Here is a 23466-nt window from a genome sequence, read left to right as displayed (position 1 = left end):
GCATTAGTCATAAATTATTTTTTCCTTCATGTTTTGAAAATTTACTTGAGTTATATTTTAAAGCTTACCGCCACAGTTGTAGCATTTGACTATAATAAAGTTATTTAAAAATCAAATTAAAAATCGATTTAAAATCAATATGTTATTACGAATAAATAAAAATCTTATTAAAAGAAACCTTTAAAAGTCGTGGGAGGGAAACCGTTTATCGTTTAGGAAACGTCAACAGTGTGCGTTCGTGTTAAAACGCAATTTGTAATGTCGCAATGTTTGACGTATACGTCGTTTTAGAAGTGGGGGAGTTGCGGCCGCCATTGGCGAGTATGCGCGGGAGATTCAATTCCGTTTAGGAGAGCGACTCGCGCGCACTTTCACGCAAAGCTCAGGTTTTCCCTTTCGTTCGTTGCAAAGAGATGTGCCTTTGATTATGTCAACAAAAATATTTATCGTAAAATGACGCTACGCATGGGAACTGATTACCGGTAAAAAATATTTTTAAATAAAATAGAATAATTTCCGAAAAAAAAATTCTGATTGTAATTTTATTTCTTTTTATGTTTTAATTTTCTATGTGTTTTTTTTTTTCCTTTTAGGTGACGACTTGCAGCCAGCAAATTGTGGCCGTGTTTTGGCAGACAGTGATCGGATTTAAGTGACGTGTGAGTGTCCAGTGATTTTAAAACAATAAAAGTGAAAAGTGGTACAAAATAAACTATCAAAATGACGGGTTTCGTGAAAATCGCCATCGACGATTACTATTCGGACAACAATTGGACAACCATCATAAACAAGTACTGGATGTTGGCAGAGCGAGTGTCAGGTAGATAAATGTTTCATATCCTTTAACCGTGGATTCCCACTGCAGAAACACGCGAACAACATATTACCTCTGCTTTTTTTTCAGAGATATTGAACATTGACAATTTGTTTTAGTAATGGAAACCCATGGCTACATTCACTTATTGTCACTTTATATCTTTCCAATAATGATGGGATTTGAATAAAAATTATACAATAGGTAGATAAAAAAAAGTTAACTAACCGTAGTTTTCTGAGACCACAATCTCTGTATAAAACATATCGTCATCCCTGTCATTACCGAACGGTGAAAACAATATGTTAGCTTCATAGAATCATGACAAAAATTACAATTGAAATTACTTAAACTTATATGTAATTTAATTTTATTGGTAATATATAAATTACAGGTCATAAAAATAAAAGTTATTAAATCTATCTTTTGATAAAATCTCAATATAAACCAAGAAATTGTTTACACAAAATAATTTCATTAAAAATGAACACACAATCTAAAATGATCTATCAAAGATAAAATGATAATGAAATGGTAGCCGCTGTGACTTGGTAGTGTTACTCTATAAAAAATACGTATAAAGATATAAATTTAAAATACAAGGATAGACCCATTTAAGGATTAAAAATCCTCAAAAAAAAACTTAATGTCCTACTACTCGATAGTAGTAGGACATTAAGTTGTAAACCTAATGGTTGTTAAACTAATATTTATTTGAAATATGCGGCAAATTTTGATGAAGCGTTTCGCTACTTTTTAGCCGACTTCAAAAAGAAGGAGGTTATCAATTCGACTGAATTTTTTTTATCATTACAAGAGTAAAGATTGATTGCTCGCGTCTTTCATTTCGATTTCAATATGACCGAAAAAAACGCGAATGTGCATTTGTCATCATTCTTTTGAGAAGTTTGATTTATTATTAGAACTTTTACTTTGCAAATCTGAAATTCGGACCCCTAACCCAAATTTATTAAATGTACAATAAGCAATACTTTTATTAACAAAATGTTTTCCACAACGGCTTACGTTAGTTTAAATAAAAGGTCAATTGACCTTTAGCAGTAACAGCCCATGGTAGATAGATAGAGAACGATCAAAGAGAATTAATTCAGATACGACGGCTCGAATCAAAATTTCCTTAAAACTTAATTATTCTTCGAGAAGCCTAGATACTTCACATCTATTGTAAAGTTGTCAATACCTTTTAATAGCTAAGAAGTAAATCAATTAAGTTTAAACTTTAACTTTCATAACTTCCGACCACTCCTTACATCAAATTTAACTGTCACACGACGTTTATTGGTCACTAGGGAGGGCCTTTAATGTAGATGTTTCACACTGAATCTACACAAAGAGAGATCACTTAATTACTGAGTGTGGCATTTATTTCTCAAGGCATTTATTAAACTTAAATTTACGATAATAATAACATTGAGCTCTTAATAAAAAAAAAACAGTCGAATTGATAACCTCCTTCTTTTTGAAGTCGGCTAAAAAGATACAGACGAATTGAGAACTTTTTGAAACAGATTTAAAATACCTGAGAAATAAATTTTAACCCTTGCCAAGGCAAGTTCTCAATTCGTCTGTATCTTTTTAGCCGACTTCAAAAAGAAGGAGGTTATCAATTCGACTGTTTTTTTTTTATTAAGAGCTCAATGTTATTATTATCGTAAATTTAAGTTTCTCGAAGTTATATGATATCTTTTCGTTAAAACTGAATACATCTATAATAATTGTCAAAAAAGGAAAGTTTTGATTGTTTGTTTGCTTTGAATTGGCTACGAAACTACTCAACCTATTTGAAAAATTCTTTCACTGCTCGGAAGCTACACTATCCTCGGTTGACGTAGACTATTATTACCATTTTTTTTTATTCCGCGCGGATTAAGCTCCCGCTTTAGCCAACTGCTATTTTATACAAAGGTTTGAAATGCAAAATCTTGGTTATTAGACGGTTTTATTTATTTAACTAACTCTGTTTATTGTGTTCAAATTTTGTATTTGAAATTAGAACCACTACTAGTTGATAGATTAAAATTTGATACATAATTTAGTTCCATGGAGATAAAATTTTGTATGAACATAAAAACGGTTAAATTTTTCAAATTTTATCGAACGCATTTATACTAAGCCCCTTCGTAGAAGCCAACGTAAATCGAAACTAATACTGTATCCTTGCGTCGCGAGTAATGTGTTGCGCGCCTTTAGCACACACAATGTTGAATCTTCGACGCCAGTCGTCCGTTCGGTAAAGGCACAGCAACTACATATCAACTGTATATCTATATATCTATATATATAAAAGAAAGTCGTGTTAGTTACACCATTTATAACTCAAGAACGGCTGAATCGATTTGACTGAAAATTGGGGGGCAGGTAGCTTAGAACCAGGAAAAGGACATAGGATAATTTTTACCCCGTTTTCTTTTCTTTTTTTTTTTATTCCGCGCGGACGGAGTCGCGGGTATAGCTAGTATTTGTATATCATGAAAATCGCAGGAACTTTTCTTGTGATTAGCAAACAGGTTTTTTTTAAGAGCGGCGCTATGCCGCCCTCTCGTTCTCCTCTGGCGTGGGTAGGTCAAAGACTTTATTAATCTTTTTTTTTTAAGTAAATTTACAATTTTTTGCTTCTTATAATACATTTTTGTTGCTGATTTAATCCTTTATTACTATACTTAGTTGCTACATAAAATAAAATAAGACAATTTTCTAAACTAGTTTAAAAACATAAAATATTTAATATGGGGTTAGGAGGACTAGATTCGTTTTATGTCTTATTTCTTTCTATTATTCTCTTTGCTGTATATGTACTGTATTTAGCAAACAGGTTGAACCTCTATTATATTGTATTGGGCAAGTCGCTGAACGAAGTTTGACGTTTAAATCTTCTTATAATCTTTATATCTTTAAATCTTCAATCTTTATATCTTTAAATCTTCAATTTACGTTTCCTTATTTAAGATGGGCCTATGACTTACCAAGATGATATAAAGAAGGTACCTACAGGTATAATTTTATAGGACAACGGAACAGTGCTTATCATTGGAAGTTCTTTCGTGTTGATTGTCAGTTCCCACGTCATTGGCTACAGGAATTTGCATATTTTTTGCCGACAAATTAGCAATAGCAATAGCCAATGAATAATTAATGATGTAAACAACAATAATTAAAACGTAGTTATTATTTTTTTTTATAAATTGAAGAAACAACAACAACAAGAAAGAACTTGTAGGTTTTATTTTTTTATTAATTAGTTTAATTGTGAGACTGATTGATTCATTTTTCGTTTTGCAAAAGAATAATGTATTATTTTTAAGATAGTTAAGTTTTGTGTTTTTCCAACTATATTCGTTGTATGTGCCAAATTTCATCAAGATCCGTTGAGCTGTTACGGAGATACCTTCAAACAAACATCCATCCATCTAAACATTCGTTTTCATAATATTAGTAAGATATTTACATATATATTTAGGTTGAATATAAAAAAAGTATATTTTTCAATAATCGATTGTCTTACTTGATAGAGCTTTTTTAACTTTAAAGTAAAATTTCAACTTACGAAAAATTATTCGTAGTGATGTGCAATTTATTACTCGGAGAAAGCTTCAACAATAACGTAATAAATTACGATGTAGTATTAAAAGTAACCCATATATGTACTGGAGTGTAATATACAATTATATATAGTAATCATCTTGCATATAACCAGTTCATCAGCTTTTTGCTTTAAGGCGCCTCAAGACGTAAAACTTTAGTTAGAAATGAATACATGTAAAGAAACAACTTCTAGTATTTTGTTTTCACATCAAAACACTTCTTCCTAAATTTTTCAACACTTTAATAAAGACAACAGCGTTGTATATTGAAGTCCGCTGAATATAAATTTTTGAGTTCTTGGTTTGTTTTCATTACATGGATAAATGAACGGAAAACTTAATATGTGACGTAATAATAATGTTCCTAAGAAAAGAAGAAAAGCATAATTTGGTTAAAAAAAAATTCGCTTTGGTTTAGTTTTTATTTTTTTGGCTCATATGTTAACTAACACAATCTCTCTCTCTCTCTCTCTCTCTCTCTCTCTCTAATTTGATGTTTAATAGAAGTAAATTCAACACTTAAAATTTAAAAAATAAAAACAGGATTAAGTTTGATGTAAAAATCTTCAAATTTCTTATTTATGTCTAAATTTAAACTCTTCAATTATAGCATTATTAAGAGTACAACTAGTAGAGTACCTAAAAAATACCAGTCAGATCTTAATAGAAAATGAGATCATAAGTCATGCACTAGCTTTTAAATATAAAAGAATCATCGAAATCGACATATCACGAGCAAAATTCTAAAATAACAGACATAAATAAAAAAATATAATGGATGAATTGCTAAAATGCTAAAATTATTCAAAAAGATAATACGGTTAACTGCATGACGTTTGTTGCAGATCCCAGAGTGCAAGGATGGTTTCTATTCGACACACCGCTACCGACGTTGGCCGTGGTGATCGCCTACCTCGCCTTCGTGATGGTGGCAGGCCCCCTCTGGATGGCCAACAAGAAGCCCTTCAGGATACAGAACGTTCTGGTGGCATACAATGCTGGACAAGTTTTATTGTCACTCTACATGTTTTATGAGGTCAGTAGTTGGCTAATAACGACACCGGACATGACGTTACGTTTCAATCAAGTCAATATAACATTAACGTGGAAATAATGACCATTAATGTCACTGTGCAAGTTTAAACTTTGATTAAAGACGAAAAATATTAATTGTTATTTATATGTGCGATATAGACGGATATTTTATTAAAATTAAAAAATTCTACTATTCTTCTAGTTATTTAAAAAAAAAAACAAAAAAATGGGACCCACCTGCAAGCACTTCCTTTCGTTTAAAATAATTTTTATCAAAATCGGACCACCAGGGGCGGAGATTCGCGGTAACACACATAAAAAAAAAAAAAAAATTCAGTCGAATTGATAACCTCCTTCTTTTTGAAGTCGGCTAAAAAACACCAGGAAGTATTTCTAGCAAATAATAGTAAAGTAACAACCGACTTGACAAAGCATCCATAGTTTCTTTGGTGGTGCGATTGGTTGTGGTCATCTATAATCAACTAAACATTAGTTAATCCGTGGTAATCCTTACCTCTTTTCCTTATTAAAAAAGACATTCTTATTTTCCGATGTCTTCTACAACCACTGATACCTAGTGTATTGGGTTCAAAGGAAATACAAGACGGTCTCTTCGCACCGCGTCGATATAATTTGTTGCGAAAACTTGCAGTCATTCGAGCGGACACGTCCTTCACGCTTCGAGAGTACTCTAGTATTGTAGCAAAATTACCTAATAATGTTTTGTCTTATATCTAGAACACTTCCTTGTATTATGAAAATATATATTTCTATGACTTTTTTTCTTGATTCATGACATTATTTAGAATTGTCAATTAGAATCTTATGACGAGTTCAATTAGTTTTTCTTAATGTTTACGTATGAAATAATATCTAAAGTACTTAATTAATAATTAACAATAATTAAAATTTGTATTTCTGATTATTTCAACATAACAAAACAAAACCAAACAAAACAAAAATTGCATCAGTCATTCTCATGCATGTTTTATCTTAACTTGAATTATACGGTTAAGAAATTGCTTTTTCTTAAGTCATTGAATACAGTATTACGAGCAATTAAAGAAAAGAAGTAATGGCTAATATTTGCACATATATTACTTTCACTTCTCACTCAGAGCAATGTTATAACTGAAAATTGAAGTTTTAGCTGTATTAATAAAAGTTATAAATTGTTTTTTCTATCTAACCTAAAAAATAGGATAGATTATGTTGAAAGAAATTACCAAAATGATTTATATTTTTCAGCATTTAGCGTCCGGATGGTGGGGCGACTACAGTCTCGCTTGCCAACCTGTAGACTACAGCGAGAGTGATAAAGCCAGGCGGGTAAGTGTTCACACGTACTCATACTTATATCACGACCTTATCCCAAATATCGCCGGCTCCTACGTAAACTATCCTAAGTTTGAAATAAATTACGACGTATCAAACACGAACATACAATAGACAAACATAATCTACAGTTCTTCTTTCTAACGTTACTTATAAATTTACACAGAAATTAGAAATTATCAAGTTATTTAAAAAACATAAAACAAGGGTTAATCGCAAAAATGTGGCTTACGATAGTTTACGTAGGAGACATCAATATTATGACACTAAATACTAATGCTAGCGTGGTTGACTACGGCCTAGTCACCCCTAACACGGTAGGCTCGACAAACACATCAGAAATTTGGAGGCTTGTGATTGTCCAAAAGATTTATTGTGTCAATTGATTTAAAGCTTTTAATATGTTAATATATCTTATGTGTATGTTATTTTCTCCTCTTCACTTACCTATACTTCAGTAGTTCACTTTCTCGCTTTCTTCTTGATGATTATTTACAAGTATGTCAAAGAATCGAACCATGCTCACAATCTAAACGTCTGCAAGAAACGTGTGTCCGTACTGCGATGTGAGTGTTGCTATCCACATCTTGTAGAAAGTGAAAAAGACCAAATGAATCTTTCAGAGGCGAACATGAATTTAAAAATACATCGCACATTAAAATTAAATACGTCTCACAATAGTTAAGGTTTCACTAAAGATGTTAATAAAATATTTGTCATGTTATGTGCTCGGTTGATTTCCAAATTTAATCGAATCCATTTTATTCGATGCATTAAATTAGGTATTACATCTTAATTTCACAGTTAAATTTCAACGTATGTATATATAAAATGTGATAAATAATATTGTTTCCGCTTCTATTTATTTCTAACTCTCTGTGTCAGTCAAGATCAGTCAATGGTACGCGCCACACACCATAGAGTTGCACTTTCGAAATGTTGTTTGTTCCGAACGCGGATGAAAGAGAAATGACCCGCGCAATTCAAGGTGTGGCAGACAAAAGATATGTCGCACTTTTTCCTTAAATATTCACAATTGTTCATTTACGATATTCATTATAAAAGAAAGTTTAGCTGTTTCTAAGTTAAATTCGCAATTAGCAATTTGCGAATTTATTTAGTGTTGTCTTTTCTTTTTTGTCTTTTACTAGTTATGTTTTTGAAAGACAAGCTCGATAATGTATGATATTGTAGAGTATAATAAAAATTTTAGATTTAGTATTCATAAGGTGGCTTTTGCTAAAATTTTTCAAACGACTTTAAGTCACGTAAGTTGACCGCAACCTTAAAAATCCGTTTCCAGCAATGAACTTGTGTTCAATAAAAAGTGCGTAACGCGGGGAAAGCGACGCGGTCATTCAGCGGTGCAGTAACTGTGGTTACGTCATCAACCAGTCCACAACAACCGCCACTGGCGCACCATTGAAAGTGAAATTCATTAACACGGAGATCAAATTTAATTATTCTATTCAGAAAGATGATTGACAATAAATCACCTATATTTTAACGCCTTTAACTGTGGTAACGTTGATTATATTTGGAAACACGTTTTACCCGACTTGAGTACAGTAAAATGTCAAATGTATTTAGTGTAAGTGTTCATCAAGAAATCGTACCTATAATTTAAAAGTCAACATCCCTTTTTATACTATTCGATTGCCCTTTTTCGACAAAAATGGCGTGCCTATTTTTCTAAATAAAATCAAGATCTTACTGCTAATCGCTGAGGATCGTTTCAGGTGTTGACGGAGTTAATTTGTCTCTTTCACTTCCAGATGCTACATCTCTGCTGGGTGTACTACTTCTCTAAGCTATCGGAGTTCGCAGACACGATATTTTTCGTGCTGCGAAAGAAGAAGAGTCAGATCACGTGGCTGCATCTCTACCACCACGCCCTCACTCCCTTCGAAGCCTGGTTACTTGTTAAATTCATCGCTGGTAAGACTCTATCATAATTTTAATTCCAGAATATTTTTTCATGTAACGTTTTTTATCATTTTGCTGTCGACCTTTGTATTAAAATTTCCCTTTTCTTACAAAAAGGTGAAAGTTAACTTACTCGATTAGTGACCTTAGCAACTTACAATTAAATTAATTACGCCATTAATTTAGAAAAGTAATTTCCACACTCAAGTTAACTATTATAATAATGGATTTATTAATTTTGTTGCAAATGGAAATACATTATCCCTTACTCTGTTCTCGTAATTTCAAAAAATTGACAAAAAAAATCCGCAGGTCTCTACTTAAAACTGTTATTCCAGTAGACTCAAGAAAAAGAAAGGATGGGAAGGGAAAGTGTATTTTATCGAGGAGAGGGAGGATGCGCATAGGAAGGTGAAATGTTCCCTTTTTATGCATCTCCTCTTCCGACGATTAAGGGTAGGAAACGCACCTGCAATCGCGGATGTTTATGAGCAAGCAAGCGACCGCACTTCGTCATTTGTGCGAATTCAAGTGTCTGCTTGTTAGTTTGCCACCTTAAAATATAAGAAAATGATAAGTAGAACAAAAATCTTTTTAGGCGGTCACGGAACCTTCTCGAACGTGGTGAACAATCTAGTGCACGTGATCATGTACAGCTACTATATGATGGCGGCGATGGGTCCACAGTATCACAAGTACCTCTGGTGGAAGAAGCATCTCACAACACTACAACTCGTAAGTATTTAAACTGAATAATTTACTGGTGTAATACTAGTCACGGGTAAGACAGCTAAAAATGATGATCCGCAAATAAGCTCGCTGTTCACATGTGTGAAGCAGATCAGTGAATCGAATCGCAGCTTAACTCAATTTGTACCTAAATAGAGTTATGACTTGTGTTTCGAGATTCAAACTGCAGGTAACTTGAGTATACTTCAGACATTTCTGGGAAGAATACGAATCGAATGAGACCTCGCTAAACACCCTAGGCTAGTGTTACAAGACGGTTGAAATGAAAAACAGAACTTTGTAACTGTGTAAAAAACCTACTAACGTCTTGCTCTTAAATAATGCTTAGGTGCACAAACAATACCATATAATAAAAAAACGTTTTATAAAAACATTCCGAAAGTAGAATTTACATTTAGGACATAATACTTAGTTTCAATTAGTGTATTAAAGTGTTGATTAAGAGTAAAATTATGAAGGCTTAAGTCTCGCAAACTTGTAAAGATCGCGGCCGCACCTAGCTGACGGTGAGTGGACCTGCGCTTGCGCAAACTTCTCGGATACCCGTATACCGCCAACGTATACTTATTTCCTTTCAATAATTAAACTGACATACCAACTGAATACACACAAATTAAAAAAAAAAATTAATAAATAACATTCCTCGAAATAGCTAACTAACACTCTTGTTTGTTCTTGTTTCGATTAAAAGATTTGACATATAAATCTCTAAAATTTCATAAAAACACATAAAATTATTGTAATACTAGCTGTCGCCCGCAACTCCGTCCACGCAGAATTAAAAAAAAAAAGCGTAATAAGTAGTTTATGTGTCCTTCCAGACTATGTCCTACATCTGTGCTAGATTTCATCAAGATCCGTTGTGCCGTTCCGAAGATACTTTCAAACAAACATCCATCCATCCATTATTCAAAAATTTCGCATTTATAATATTAGTAAGATAAATGCAACAATTACACAACATTTAATTCACTTGAAACATGTTACAAAACGAATGACATTGAAGATACAAAAAGTGAGAATAAAACGTTAAGAACCGGAGCGACAACTGCTGCACTCAAAGTTACAGCCGATGTTACAACATTGCGCCGGAACGTAGTATCCTTTCCTTTCTCTGCAACCCGACCACCGCCGTACATACCGACGCTCAGAAACGGACGAATACCTGTATATATTGCACACAAGAATAACGCAGCATAGAAGGAAAGGATGTTAATTCACTTTAATTCCCAGAATATATTTCCTAAAGGGAACATGTACGCATACATCACGGCTACTTACTTTTTACTAATATTATATCCGTGCATACGTCCATCCATACGTAAGGATAGACGGCTGCATGGATCTCGCTGAAATTTGGCATAGATATAGAACATAGCCCAAAAAAACACATAGGACGAACAAGGTCGCGGGCAAAAGCTAGTAATATAATATATTAAAGCAGAAAAAACTACGTGCGTTTTGATTATCTGTACCCTTATAAATCAAGATGTGCTATAGATGAGGGTTTTGAGAAAAATTTAGTTATTACGTAGAATATGGATTGTCATTACGTATAATTGCAGGGAAAGTAGAAATATATGATAGTGGCTTGACAAAATAAAAGAAAGTGCACGTTAGAAAGTATCAATAAATATTATTTACATAATATACTTTTGCATTAGAAGGGCAATGTTAAAATTTTAAATAAATAACAAAAGCAATAACGTTAAATAATTTTTACTATATGATACATAGATATATGCGACCATTAAAAAATTTACACGTTTATGTGAATATGCTAAATGTGTAAATTTTAAAAACTCGAATTTGCTTATAATATTTCTCGAACTCTACAAAAGCGAATATCTTAGAATGTGCTTCTATTGCGAAAACAAAAACTTATTGTCAAGTGCGTAGTACATGATTAATAGTAAAATTAATTTAGTTTAATTAGTCCTCTTTCCCTTCCCACCCTTATCCTATTAGAAAAGGATGGGAAGGGGAAGTGGATTTGGAGGAAGAGGGGACGCATAGGAAGGGGAAATATCCTCTTTCTGTGCGTCCCCTTCTCCGTTGATTAAATATAGGCAACGCATCAGCATTTGCGGATGTCTATGGGCAAAGGTCACCTCGCTATTTCGTCGAATTCAAGCCGTTTGCTCGTTTGCCACCTTTTGATATAAAAAAATCAAATATTTGATCAAAGTGTACTTACTACAGTGACATGTAGCACACTGGCTACTCTTTCGCAAGCGCTGAACTAAATGTCTGACCGCGCAGATTAAATTAAAGTCAAATATGTCAATACAGGTCCTTACAGCGCAAGAAGTAGTACTGTGACCGAATTCCTATGAATTACTTCGAATTTCAATACATTTCTCTCTCCAATTACATTTTCATCTGTTTAATTTTGACATTAATTATACATTTCACACGTTTACTTGTTAAAAAGAAAACTATAGTTTTAACATTTACTTTTAGTGAAACTTTTTTATTTTTACTCATTGGATTCAAGGATTTTAATAAAGTTCACTAGATACACTTACTGGTTTAACGTGACTTTAAACTTTAAAACAAATAAGTTGCTATGTTAACTGAAAATTAGAAATGATATAACTAACTGATTTAACTATTGCAGTCCAGAAATCAACATTTTTCAGTTGTTTGTTTAGTTATTTTTAAATCATTCAGTAGTAGGCTTAATTATGCGTTTATATTTTTCCAGTGGTAATCCAGTGCTGAAATGTGAAAGAATTGTTATGTACAGTTATTCTATAAGTGTCTTTCTTGTTTCAGGTGCAATTTTTCATGGTGCTATTCCATTCAATAAGCGCATTGCTATACGACTGTGGATATCCGAAGTAAGTATTTTATTATTACCAAAATCTACCTACACCTTTGAAATAGGAGTAATATAAAACTCCAGTCTTTGTCCAGAATTCATGAAATGCCATATAGTTGTTGAGATAAAAAAACAGTATGTTGAATTATTTTTTATAATTTCTAGGCTCATCGCCTCCGGTCTGATCCTACATTCGACAATCTTCATAGTGTTGTTCACAAACTTCTACATGCACGCATACAAGAAGGAGAAGGTAAAGCCGCTTGTAGTCAACAATAATAACAAAGGAGAAGGAATTACTGAAGATACCAACACAAGTGAACATGCTAACGGTCATATCAAAGTAAATGGTCATATGTGTAATAAAGTAAATGGACACATATCAAATGGTTACATCAGTAACGGTACTCTGTCTAATGGAATAACCAAAGCCAGTTTACATGAGTCACATGATGATGTATTGCTTTATGAAACGAATGGAATAAGTAACGGTGTCAATCGCCATATTGTAAACTACAATGGCACAGAAAAAGAAAAGACGCAGTAGTTTATTATGTTTCTTGTAAATATATAAGTTACATTAAAGAGAATTAAGTCACAATTATTGTCACAATTTATATAACAAAGTGTAATTAATTTGGTGTATTTTAAGCCAGATGTAAGAGGCTGCTAATTGTTAATAATATTTCATTTTACCAAACAGGAGAAGGCTATCTTCCAAATGAATAGGAAAACGATAAATAAATCGATCCATTCGACGAAAAAACTTACTTCAATTTGAGATAATTCAAAAGATGTAACTCTTTTCATTCCATGGATCGATATTTCAGTATTAAAAAACAACTGGTCAATTATTTAAATTGTAATTAAATACAGACATGAAGCGCTTTCATTTTAGTGAATAATTATAGTAGTTAGAAAGAAGAAAGCGCTTCGATGATGTTATTCTAATTACTGTTTGCCACCGACGCAACAGCGGTTAGGTTGCACGGCACAAACGATACCATCTCAAACTAACGTATTACAAGATTCAAACTTTATAGTGGCTCGTCGTTAGCTATATACCGCTACAATTCAGCAAGATGTTCCGAGCCGCCGTAAACTTTAGATAACACTGTATACACACTTATAAGCTGACAGATTAAAGTATATGAAATTATAGTTTCAAAGGAGAAAAACTTACTTGTAATGTATTTTAACATATTAATGACTTTTAAACCATGTCTCAAATATTGCTTTAACTTGTTTTTTCGAATTGTACAAATAAATTTTTCATGAATTGTAAATGATAACAATGTACATAGTTAAAATAATTTAAATAACATTTTATATTGCTCAAAAAAGACATTGTCAACTCATTTTGTAATTTTGTTGTTAAATGTATATTTATACATATAAAACCTCTCAGGTGATTATAAAATAAACAGTAATATATTTTAAACTTTTATTGAATCAATAAAAGTGAAAATAACAGTGTCATAATAAAAAAAAATCATAAAATATAGATTTTAGACAATTTTAGTACTTCAATGTACCATTAATTAATTTAATCAATATTAAATTGTCATATTTTAGACTTTTAAAAAGATAATCCATTATTTTAACCTTAAAAAGCACGAACAGTTAATTGCAAATTAAGATCTAGCTCTCTTCTTATGTGTATTTTCATTTCATTTTCGGTTAAAAATTCATACTAATTTTTAACCGACTTCAAAAAGGAGGTTCGCCATTAATGTTTATGTTTATTTTAAAAGGAAAAATGTAACCTGTTCTAAAATCTTCTAATATGGAAAAGGCGTAATGTACTAAAAACAATATGTAATCTTAGGAAGTTTTATGTAATACTAGCTATGGTTCTCGGTCTGATTGAAAAATCGGTTTACTTCAAATGGAACAAACGATCAAATCTTTCCTCTCTATAAGTTAGTATATATTCTGTACATAATAACTACCTCAACTTGTCCGTTCTATGTAATAATTATCCGTCCATAAAGCTTTACATAGACTAAATTAGATATTACCTTTATGTTACGTACTTAGGAATGGAAAATATTTTTGAATATCGTAAAGCATGACTAAATAAGACATGATTGATGTTAAAAAAAAATGCCACACAAACATACATTTTATCCTGTACGATACATAAATACTAAATATTATAGCTCTCATCTTTACAAGTTTGTTAATTCATTTGTTTTTCTAAACACTTTTTTTTAGAAATCTTTATATTTAGACGTATCTTGGTGCTATTTTTACTGAAAAATACGAGATTTTTTATATATTTTTTTTTGGATAATGATGTCATAATGATACTTTTCTCTTAGAGCGAAAGGACTAGAATTAAATACAGAATAACAATTTAAAAAAAATATAATATCACTTAATAAATTAGAACACAATACTCTTATACCGTATTGTGTATGGGTTTGCACTAGTGAAACATTTACATAAACAAGTTGTTGTCTCTCTCTTTCAGAAAAAACTGGAACACAATATATTTTATGTGAATTTTTCGGTCTTTTATAAACTCTAGTTAAGAGGTCAACGTGTACCAGTCAGTTTTATTAAGTAATGTATATTTTGTATAAATACTAAGTAGTTTGTATAAATACCGTTATTTCTAAGAATTAAGGGCAACAAATGTTTTATTTTTATAAATAAATATATTAAACCTTTTTTATACGTATGAAATAAATTGTAATCATAATCTGTGCGTTTTATTCTACCAATAAATTATAATAAACATCCAAACTTTCGTGAGACATTATCATTAACTTATATAGGAACGGCTAAAACACTCACGTACATGTATTAGGTATCGGCACCGACTAGTTTCGAGCCCATCGGGGGCCCTTCAACAGGGTGAGTCGGACTGGTATTATTTTAAGTGAGCGACGTGCCGCGTCCGCGAAATAATACCAGTCCCTCTCACCCTGATGAAGGGCCCCCGATGGGCCCTAAACTAGTCGGTGCCGACACCGGTTACATGTACTTGAATGTTTTAGCCGTTCCTATATAAGTTTATAATAATCATCAAAAATTGACCGAAACAGTGAAAATATCGTGAAGTACTATAGATACCAAGCTTTTGGTATACCCAACCCGACCCGACTATTTTGGTTTCTGATGATACCTTTTTCTATTTAGTAGGAATAAGGTGAATATAGAGCATTTTCTCAAGCAACGTTCTTACGAATGGTATATAGGTAAAAACATAGTTTCCAAAGCACATGTGAAAAGTCGTCGTCGTGAAAGGGTGATACACAAGATCAAATCATAGAGAGGCTCGTTATTCTGTTACAAGTAAATGCTCCTGTATATACCCACCAATAGACTACGACATATCATAAAATTAAAAAAGTAAATTTAAGATTTAAAAGTAAACTAACCTTTACTATCGCTACAAAATATTTCAAGTCGAAACATTTTGTTTCAAACTTAAGCCAGTGACATCTAACGAAAGCCTTTGACAACTAAACAAATCACGTTATTAAAACTGTCGAAGTTGCATAGTTAAAATAAAAGATGTCACTATTGCATAGTTTATCATCATCATCATAATAATGGTTTCAAAAAGCGTATTTCTTAATGTTTTCTATATAGTGATATTTCCTTTCTTATTTATCTTAGTAAAGATTCTCAGTCAATATAAAATGTGAAAATCAATTCTCAATTACATAATAACTACTTTTAGGTATGTTCGTAAGTACCTAATAGTAGGTTATCTATCTCTGCCACGAGACTATTTACGTGTCGTATAAGTCCTACAGATCTCTGCATAAACTGCATAAATTCGATAAAACAGATTCGTGGAGAACGATTTTTTGTGCGTGAATATTTCTATTACCAAATAAAAGTGAGTAAAAAAATTAGCACATCTATGCATTTAATGAGAATTCACAGCCCTTTACTACTGATCATTTGTAAGTCAATATTACTGACGTCTGAACATTTTCTTCCCCTTCTTGTTTGAAACGTAAATTGCAGTCCCAATTTCTTCAGAAAACCAATCATTACTGACACGCAATATTAACATCAATACAAGAAAAAGACAGGGAAGCAGAGGTCAAGTTACATTGGTTAATACATTCTTGCAATGGGGATGTGAATCTCGTTTCGTTTGTTCCTTTTATTAAATGCGACAAAATAAAACAGATGGCGCCACTGATCCCTTGTTCTTGTCGCACGTAAAACTCAAAATTCATTTCAATTTCTAAAATCGTTACCTATCAACTAGGACAGAAAGTTAAACGAATTTCTTTTCGGATTTCATATTTATATATTAAACGTATAGTCTTGCGCCAGTGAATGTAGTCTGACACGTCAAATGCGTAACGAAAAAAATTGAGCGGGAAATACAATCTATGATTTTTTAGGCATTCATAGAGTCACCAAAGAACAGATAAAATATTATAAACGATACTATGCACGGAAAGACACAAAACTTGTCATAAAGTTACTAAGGGATTAATATTTTGGCTAAACAAAAAAGCTACAATCAATAGCAAAATGTTGAAACGGAACGCATTCACGCCGCGCGCCGTCCGGGCTAAAACCCCTCGCCCGGGGTAATATTTCTCTTCACGCCAGTCGGCCGAATGCGCGCCTGCAATGCGCACGTGTGCTTTGTCTTGGTCTCTCACTTTACCCACACATAAATACAACAAATAAACTAAAAAAAATTGACATTCAATAACAATGTATTAAAGAAGTGTTGCAATGTTCTTAGTAGTGAGTTAGTGTTATAAATAAGTGATTCGACCTGTTGTTTCGAGTGAAAAAGAGAAGCTTTGCTCCTCGCGTCGTAGTATCTTGAATAATGATATGAAACAACATTTTCTATGGCGATAAATCGGTCGTAACTGTGTGCTTTAATCGGTAATGTGTTGTCAAAGTTAGGTTAGAGATACGAATATGTAAGGGATATTAGTTGGACAGACGTGAATCGTAGAGTCGTGCTATATGCTAATCAGTTGGTTTCTTTTAACCCGCACACAAAAACCTCTGCACCCGATACTGCAGTGCGATTTGTGTTGCAAATTTTAATGTTTATAGCATTCGGATTCCGGACCAGACTGACGCTATAAATTTACGTACGGTTTTGTGTTAACCGAAAAAGTTACGGTGCTAACTTTTATTGTAGTGATTAAGGTACGTACACACTGCACGCACCTTTTATTATAAAATTTAATTAAGTAACTATGTTTTAATTATAAAGCTATCTAGATGCATGAATTGTTCAAATATTAAATGTTACATGTATCTATTTGTTTTTGTTTTATTCTTTTTATACTATTGTTTGAACACGGTGTACACGCCACAAGCTATAAACTATCGTTATGGTCAACTATTTTTATGTTGAAGAGCTAAACGAAAAGGATTTTCTGATGAGTCTGATTCAACATTTGAAACCAACACTAATACCACATAGGTATGCGTTACCTTGTTTCTATGAGCCTTGTTTCTAAGAATTGGTGGATATGGAAAATATGAGATGAAAGGGGTGAGTTCCGTCATACGAGTATGTAACTCTAAAGGATAAATCAGGAGAAATATGCAGACTACCTACCTATAGTACACAATAGTACAGTTCTTTGTGATACCATCCTGCAGACCGGCCTATTCTGACACTCTTTTTATCGTTAGTGTGTTGCATCTCTATTATTTGTTTTACCAAGAGCATACAAAAAAAAACGTTCTTCGTGAATCAATCATTCTTAGCTATTATTATTAAATGGCGATTAATTGTTTTTTTTATTTTAAAGACAAAAGAATTCCTATAGTATTTCCGTTCTTTTCTAGTTGATTCCTTCCGCGGTCGCTTTAATAAACTCAATAAGCGGATTCGTGTTCTACTTCAGTAATCGTTTGATGGCCCTTTGAGAAAAAAGAACCTCTGTAATGTTTAATATTTGTCAAGGGGAATCAAATTGACGTCCCTTAAATTGCGTTACGATGAAACAACTTTGTATCCATTCTGTTTACGTCATGGAATCTCTTTTATCATACTTATATGTATGTGAAACATTTTGTTTCGATTCAATCGAATTGTTCTTTGTCAAGTGAGATTGTATTACACGGTAGGTATATTTTGGTCATAAACAAAAGATAACATCTCTATCTCATAAGCTTTTTAGCAAACTAAATAGTATATTTAAAATGTAACTGATCCCATCGAAAATGTCGAATGAATACACTTCTTAAGATAATAACGTTTTTTTAAATATCCTTCCTTAATATATTACATTGAAATATTTTATCAAATAAGACCATAGATTCAAAAAATACAGAACATAATTCACGCAGCGAGGCCTCAGTAACCAGACTATACTACAATGCAGCAAGCGGGGAGTGGACATTGAATATATTTAGACAACTACTATTTTTATAATAGTTACAAGTTTTCATAATTTCCCTGCGTTTATCCCACTTTATGTGTACTCGGAGCACCAGGTTCTCGTCCAGATCAATCTATCATTCATCATTTAGTATTTATGAATGAATCTTAAATAATTTTTATGGCAACCCAGTCACTACGGCGGTATTGTACATAACAATACCAGATGTACAACGATGATGCTACTTCCAGTAGAAGTACCCATTATAGATATAAATATTTTTGATAGGAAATTTTCTATGGTAAACGATCTAACTTATAAAAATGATTATAACTAATGGTAGAGACATTAACAGTATCTTCTAAATCCATTAATTTGGTGGTCAAGCTAAGCTAAAATCACCTGTTTCATTATGCAGAATTTCTTTACTTAAAAATAATGTGGCATTTGATTGCACAAATACGAAGAGTTGCTTAGCTGTTTAGTATCATATAAATTTAACAGCTTCTAAATAGAATTGAGGTTACAAAAGTTAAGTAGTTGAAACGAAACCCAAGCTCGGTTTACATGCTCTCATCTCTATTCAGATGAGCCGAATTTGATATACGCTTCGTTTGTCCTCAGCACAGGTTAGCCGGACTCCGTAAACAATGGAAATACATTCCGGAATTGTGAATTCGATGCGATGCCCGATTGATAAACGGCGTCTTGTGCAAAAGCGACACCACTCAGATATCTGAAATAACTTATGTTCCAGCTTCTATAAAGTTATGAATTAAACATTTTTGTGGTAAAGAAACTACTGGCATCTTTCTATTAAATTGTTCCTTTATGTGTGGTAAAGGTTAGTTGTTGGTAAGTCTTAAACTTGTCTATGTCAAAATTTTGATTCAGTATAGTGTTTTTGATACTTGTAATCGTATATTTGATTTGCTTAGACTAATAAAATAAGTATAAGGCAATGTTTATGTTACCAATATTATCTATATTACTAAATAAACTATTCATAATTGCCACTAAATCAACATAAATAACAATTATTTAAAGATAACAAAATGTGCCGCATGCAGCTACGCCATTGCCAAAAGACCTCACAAATAAATTTATTAGTACGCAGTGTTTCATATAATAGAATGCTAGAAAATATTTCACAGTACCTGTACTTCTCAGAATTCAAAACTAGTAGTTTTATAAAAGCAAAGTACTGCTCTACACAGCAGTGGAGAAAACTATAAAGAAAATTGATACTTAAAAATCAAGTACGAAGTTTCAAAGCAAAAAGCATCAGCTAGACTTCAAATCTAGGGATTATTTATATGCCCTCATTGTTAAAACAAACCTCATTATTATCTCTACGAATATGAGAAAGAGGTAAATTAAGCCATGTTCACGAAATTTATTCAAAAGCAATGTTGGCAATTTAAATTAAAACAAAAGAAGGAATAACACAAAAGCATCGAGCAATAAATAAGCTATAATAAAAATGAATGCGCTAAGACAAACCGATGCGCCAGCGGACGGCGAGCCAAAAAGAATAAAGCTTCATGTGAACCAACACCAATAAGAACAAGAATCTATAGCCACGAACTCGTTTCTTTTGCTGCGGCAGTTATCAACATTTTAACTGGTTCCGTAGACATCACCTTTATGTTGTAAACATCGACATTTTATAATCCAACCTTAAAACTATCGATTGAATAATCGACTCATCTTCATGAATTTTATAAGTAAAATTCCAATCGTCGGTTAGTTCTACACTACAAAAACCTAATATTAATAGTTTGCAACGTGTAATAACTGTCAATTTATAACAGGACTAGCTGTCGCCCGCGAATCCGTCTGCGCGGAAGTAAGAAAAAACGTAATAAGTAGCCTATGACTTCTTCCAAACTATGTTCTACATCTGCTAAATTTCATCAAGATCCATTGAGCCGTTCCGGAGATACCTTCAAACAAACATCCATCCATCTAAACATTCGCATTTATAGTAAGATGACTGACTAGGTCCACAAATTGACGGTAACATACCTGCAATCAGTACAGCCTATGTGCGTGCCGGATTAGACGTTATGAAATTTAGTTTATCCCGCTTTGAATATTCCATTACTTGTTTATCCGGCGTCGAATGAACTTGGAGAAACTATTGACGGATTCGACGCGCCTTTGCCTTTTCCACGCTAAATGGATGTTTCTTTTTTACGATTATTTACATTACGTTCCACCATCAGGCTTATATTTAGAGCCAATTATTTGTAGTTCAACGTACGCTTCTATTGTGAAAACTTTTTTTATTGCATTGCTGAAACAAGATACACATTTTTATGGTTAGATTTCTAGGTAGTAAACATTTCATGAGAACTAAATTAATTCTCTTGTAATTTTATCGAAGCATTGAACTTTTCATTGTAAGTGAATAAGATTTTTAATTTCCCATAAATCATGAAAGTCTGTGATTGTACAGAAAGTATTGCACATTTTTATGTGGTTTTCGATTTTCGTAAACATTTAATTTAATTTGACCTAGTGATTGTATTCTATTGTTATTAATTGACTTCGTTTGCACATGTCGTAGTGTTTAATCAAGTAATTTGTCCACTAGAATACATCGTTCCAGTCTTAGCCATCACAATAATGCTGCAAGTTATATAATCAGGAATACAATAATATAGTAACAAAACATTTGAAATATTATTTGTAAAGAGGATTAAAAGTGGAAAAAAATATTATACGAAATATTGTTTTAGCAACATTTTTCGGACAGTAATCAAATCAACTGGCCGAAAAGCTTTTTTATTTTTAATTTACACTAAAAGTCGAAAAAACAATTTACACTTTATTGTCGGCTTCACACTCACAGGTAAAGGAATTAAATTGATGCGAGCGCGGTGCACTACAAATCCATGGTTTTAACTGGATAAATATTTGTATCGGAGGGAATCTATTATTTATAAAACGATATCCCTCCCTCGGTTACCTGAACGTGAGCGGTCATGCGAAAAAGTGAGCCCGCGACGCCTGCCACGCTGACTGACAGCTGACAGCTCAAGTTAAATATATCGTTGCAAAACAACCATTCTAAAAAAACCTTTATGACGTACAAAATAAGAGCTGTGCTATCCGCATTTGGACTTTTGTGATGGTAAAACTGCACGTGCCGTCTTGAAATGAATCTGAGAAACAGCATCGATAGACAATTTAGTTGACGGACGATTTCCTTAAACATGTGTCACTGATGGGCCACTTTATTTTAAGACGGATGTGTGTTTTATGTGGGCAGTAAATAGACTTGTTAGCTTCGGTGTCAGCCGATAAGGTGCGTAATTTATGACCACTCACAGCTCTGCAGAGATGAAATTACATCTATCGTAAGCGTATTTGTTACGTATAATACGTTTATGAGAACGATATGTGACTATCAGTTGGTTTCTGGGACCAAAGTCTCTATATAAAAAATGTAGTAATCCCTTTCATTGTCTTTGACACCATACAGAGACAGAAACAGAGATAGCAATATTTTGGCAATAGTATGACAAGTTTGAACTCAGTAATATATTCTATCTTTTAAAACCGTCTTTGGGTATAGTACAGTTTCAATTCCCCACATTCCTAAATCCCACAATGTTATTAATGATTTTTTATCTTTTTATTACGCTCCCACAAGGGGTCGCGGTCCTTGTCACTGGTATTACCTCTCGGATTTAATTCCTTGAATAAAATTTTAATTAAAAAGAAATATGACGCATCAAAATTAAAATCATCTAGCTTTAAAATATGCGTCTCATTGTTAAAGCAGATTTTATAAAATAAGACATTATATAGTGATAGTGAGAGAGTAGGCAGAGAACACTATCTTATCTTACTAAATTCAAAAATTTACGTGGAATAATAATTCTCAGTTAAATTTTACATTGATGCAGAAGACAGTTTGGAAGAACGTGTAGGATACTTAATTTTATTTTTTATTTTCTGAAGTCCTGAGCAAGCTGGGAAGCTTATTCATAACACATTTTTTCCTTTGATTAGTACGCATTATTATCACTAAACTTTGTTCCACTCATTATAATTTAGAGTAAATAAAAAATACAGTGTAAAAAATCTCAACTTTAATCCCTAATTTTTTAACATTACTTACAGAAGTAGAATGTAAATCATAATTAGTTTTTCTCGAATCGTTTAACCTTCATAAATCCGTACGTGGTTAAACCCACGTCAAATACAGTAGCAACTATTTTAAGTTAGTTGAAGTCGGTGCGGGTATTTCTTGTGTGTTTTAACCCTGTTCATGGTCCATTTGTTAGGGAACGGTTTGCAAAGCCCTTGTACTTTACTGAACAACTTTAGTTATTGGTTAGCAAGGTTGACGGCTAGTATTATAACGGTTAAAGGGCAAGAAACAGTTTTTTTAATTCTTATCGAAGAAGGTGACGAACATGCAAAAGTTTATAACGGGCCGCGTCCGCGAAATAATACCAGTCCCACTCACCCTGATGAAAAGCCCCCGATGGGCTCGAAACTAGTCGGTGCCGACACCGGACAAATGTACGTGAGTGTTTTAACCGTTTCCTATTCTAGTTAATCCTAATCTGTCTTTCGAGATATCTATTCAAATAATTTACGGTAAATTAATTCATTATAAATTTCATATATGATTTCGTAATTTTTGTAACGATTTCTTTAGTATGATATTGAGTTTATGATTGAACATTTCGTATAAAAATAAGCGTAGAAATTGTTTATGATCTCGGCAGAGTATCCTCTCGGTCCGATGAAGATAAATAGCTTTGATTTATTGAAGTATACTTTACGGAATAATGGAGAACATAGATCATTAAGAGAAAAAAC

General features: G+C 32.7%; 2 protein-coding genes across 2 annotated transcripts in view; both read left to right on the top strand.

The window, feature by feature from the left end:
* Positions 1–337: 337 nt before the first annotated feature.
* On the top strand, positions 338–13292 carry LOC106709919 (elongation of very long chain fatty acids protein 7-like). Its single transcript, XM_045678277.1, has 8 exons — positions 338–482; positions 594–820; positions 5262–5452; positions 6700–6780; positions 8562–8724; positions 9311–9447; positions 12241–12305; positions 12452–13292. Exons 2-8 carry the CDS (start codon positions 721–723, stop codon positions 12831–12833), a joined length of 1119 nt encoding a protein of 372 aa, XP_045534233.1. The 5' UTR covers positions 338–482; positions 594–720; the 3' UTR covers positions 12834–13292.
* Positions 13293–16890: 3598 nt separating this feature from the next.
* LOC106709943 overlaps positions 16891–23466 on the top strand; it is a 98141-nt gene continuing 91565 nt past the window's right edge. The window contains exon 1 of the mRNA XM_014501874.2: positions 16891–17437. The gene's annotated coding sequence lies outside the window, so the exon portion shown is untranslated. The remainder of the gene's footprint in view (positions 17438–23466) is intronic.

Source organism: Papilio machaon, chromosome 6, assembly GCF_912999745.1.
Source record: "Papilio machaon chromosome 6, ilPapMach1.1, whole genome shotgun sequence".
NCBI classification, from domain to species: domain Eukaryota; kingdom Metazoa; phylum Arthropoda; class Insecta; order Lepidoptera; family Papilionidae; genus Papilio; species Papilio machaon.
This window is presented reverse-complemented; position numbering and strand designations above follow the sequence as displayed.

Bases quoted from the DNA above. Each gene is read 5' to 3' on its own strand.
- LOC106709919 (XM_045678277.1), top strand. From the start codon at position 721: ATGACGGGTTTCGTGAAAATCGCCATCGACGATTACTATTCGGACAAC. The intron at 821-5,261 runs GTAGATAAATGT...CGTTTGTTGCAG, and splicing joins GTTGGCAGAGCGAGTGTCAG to ATCCCAGAGTGCAAGGATGG. The intron at 8,725-9,310 runs GTAAGACTCTAT...AAATCTTTTTAG, and splicing joins ACTTGTTAAATTCATCGCTG to GCGGTCACGGAACCTTCTCG.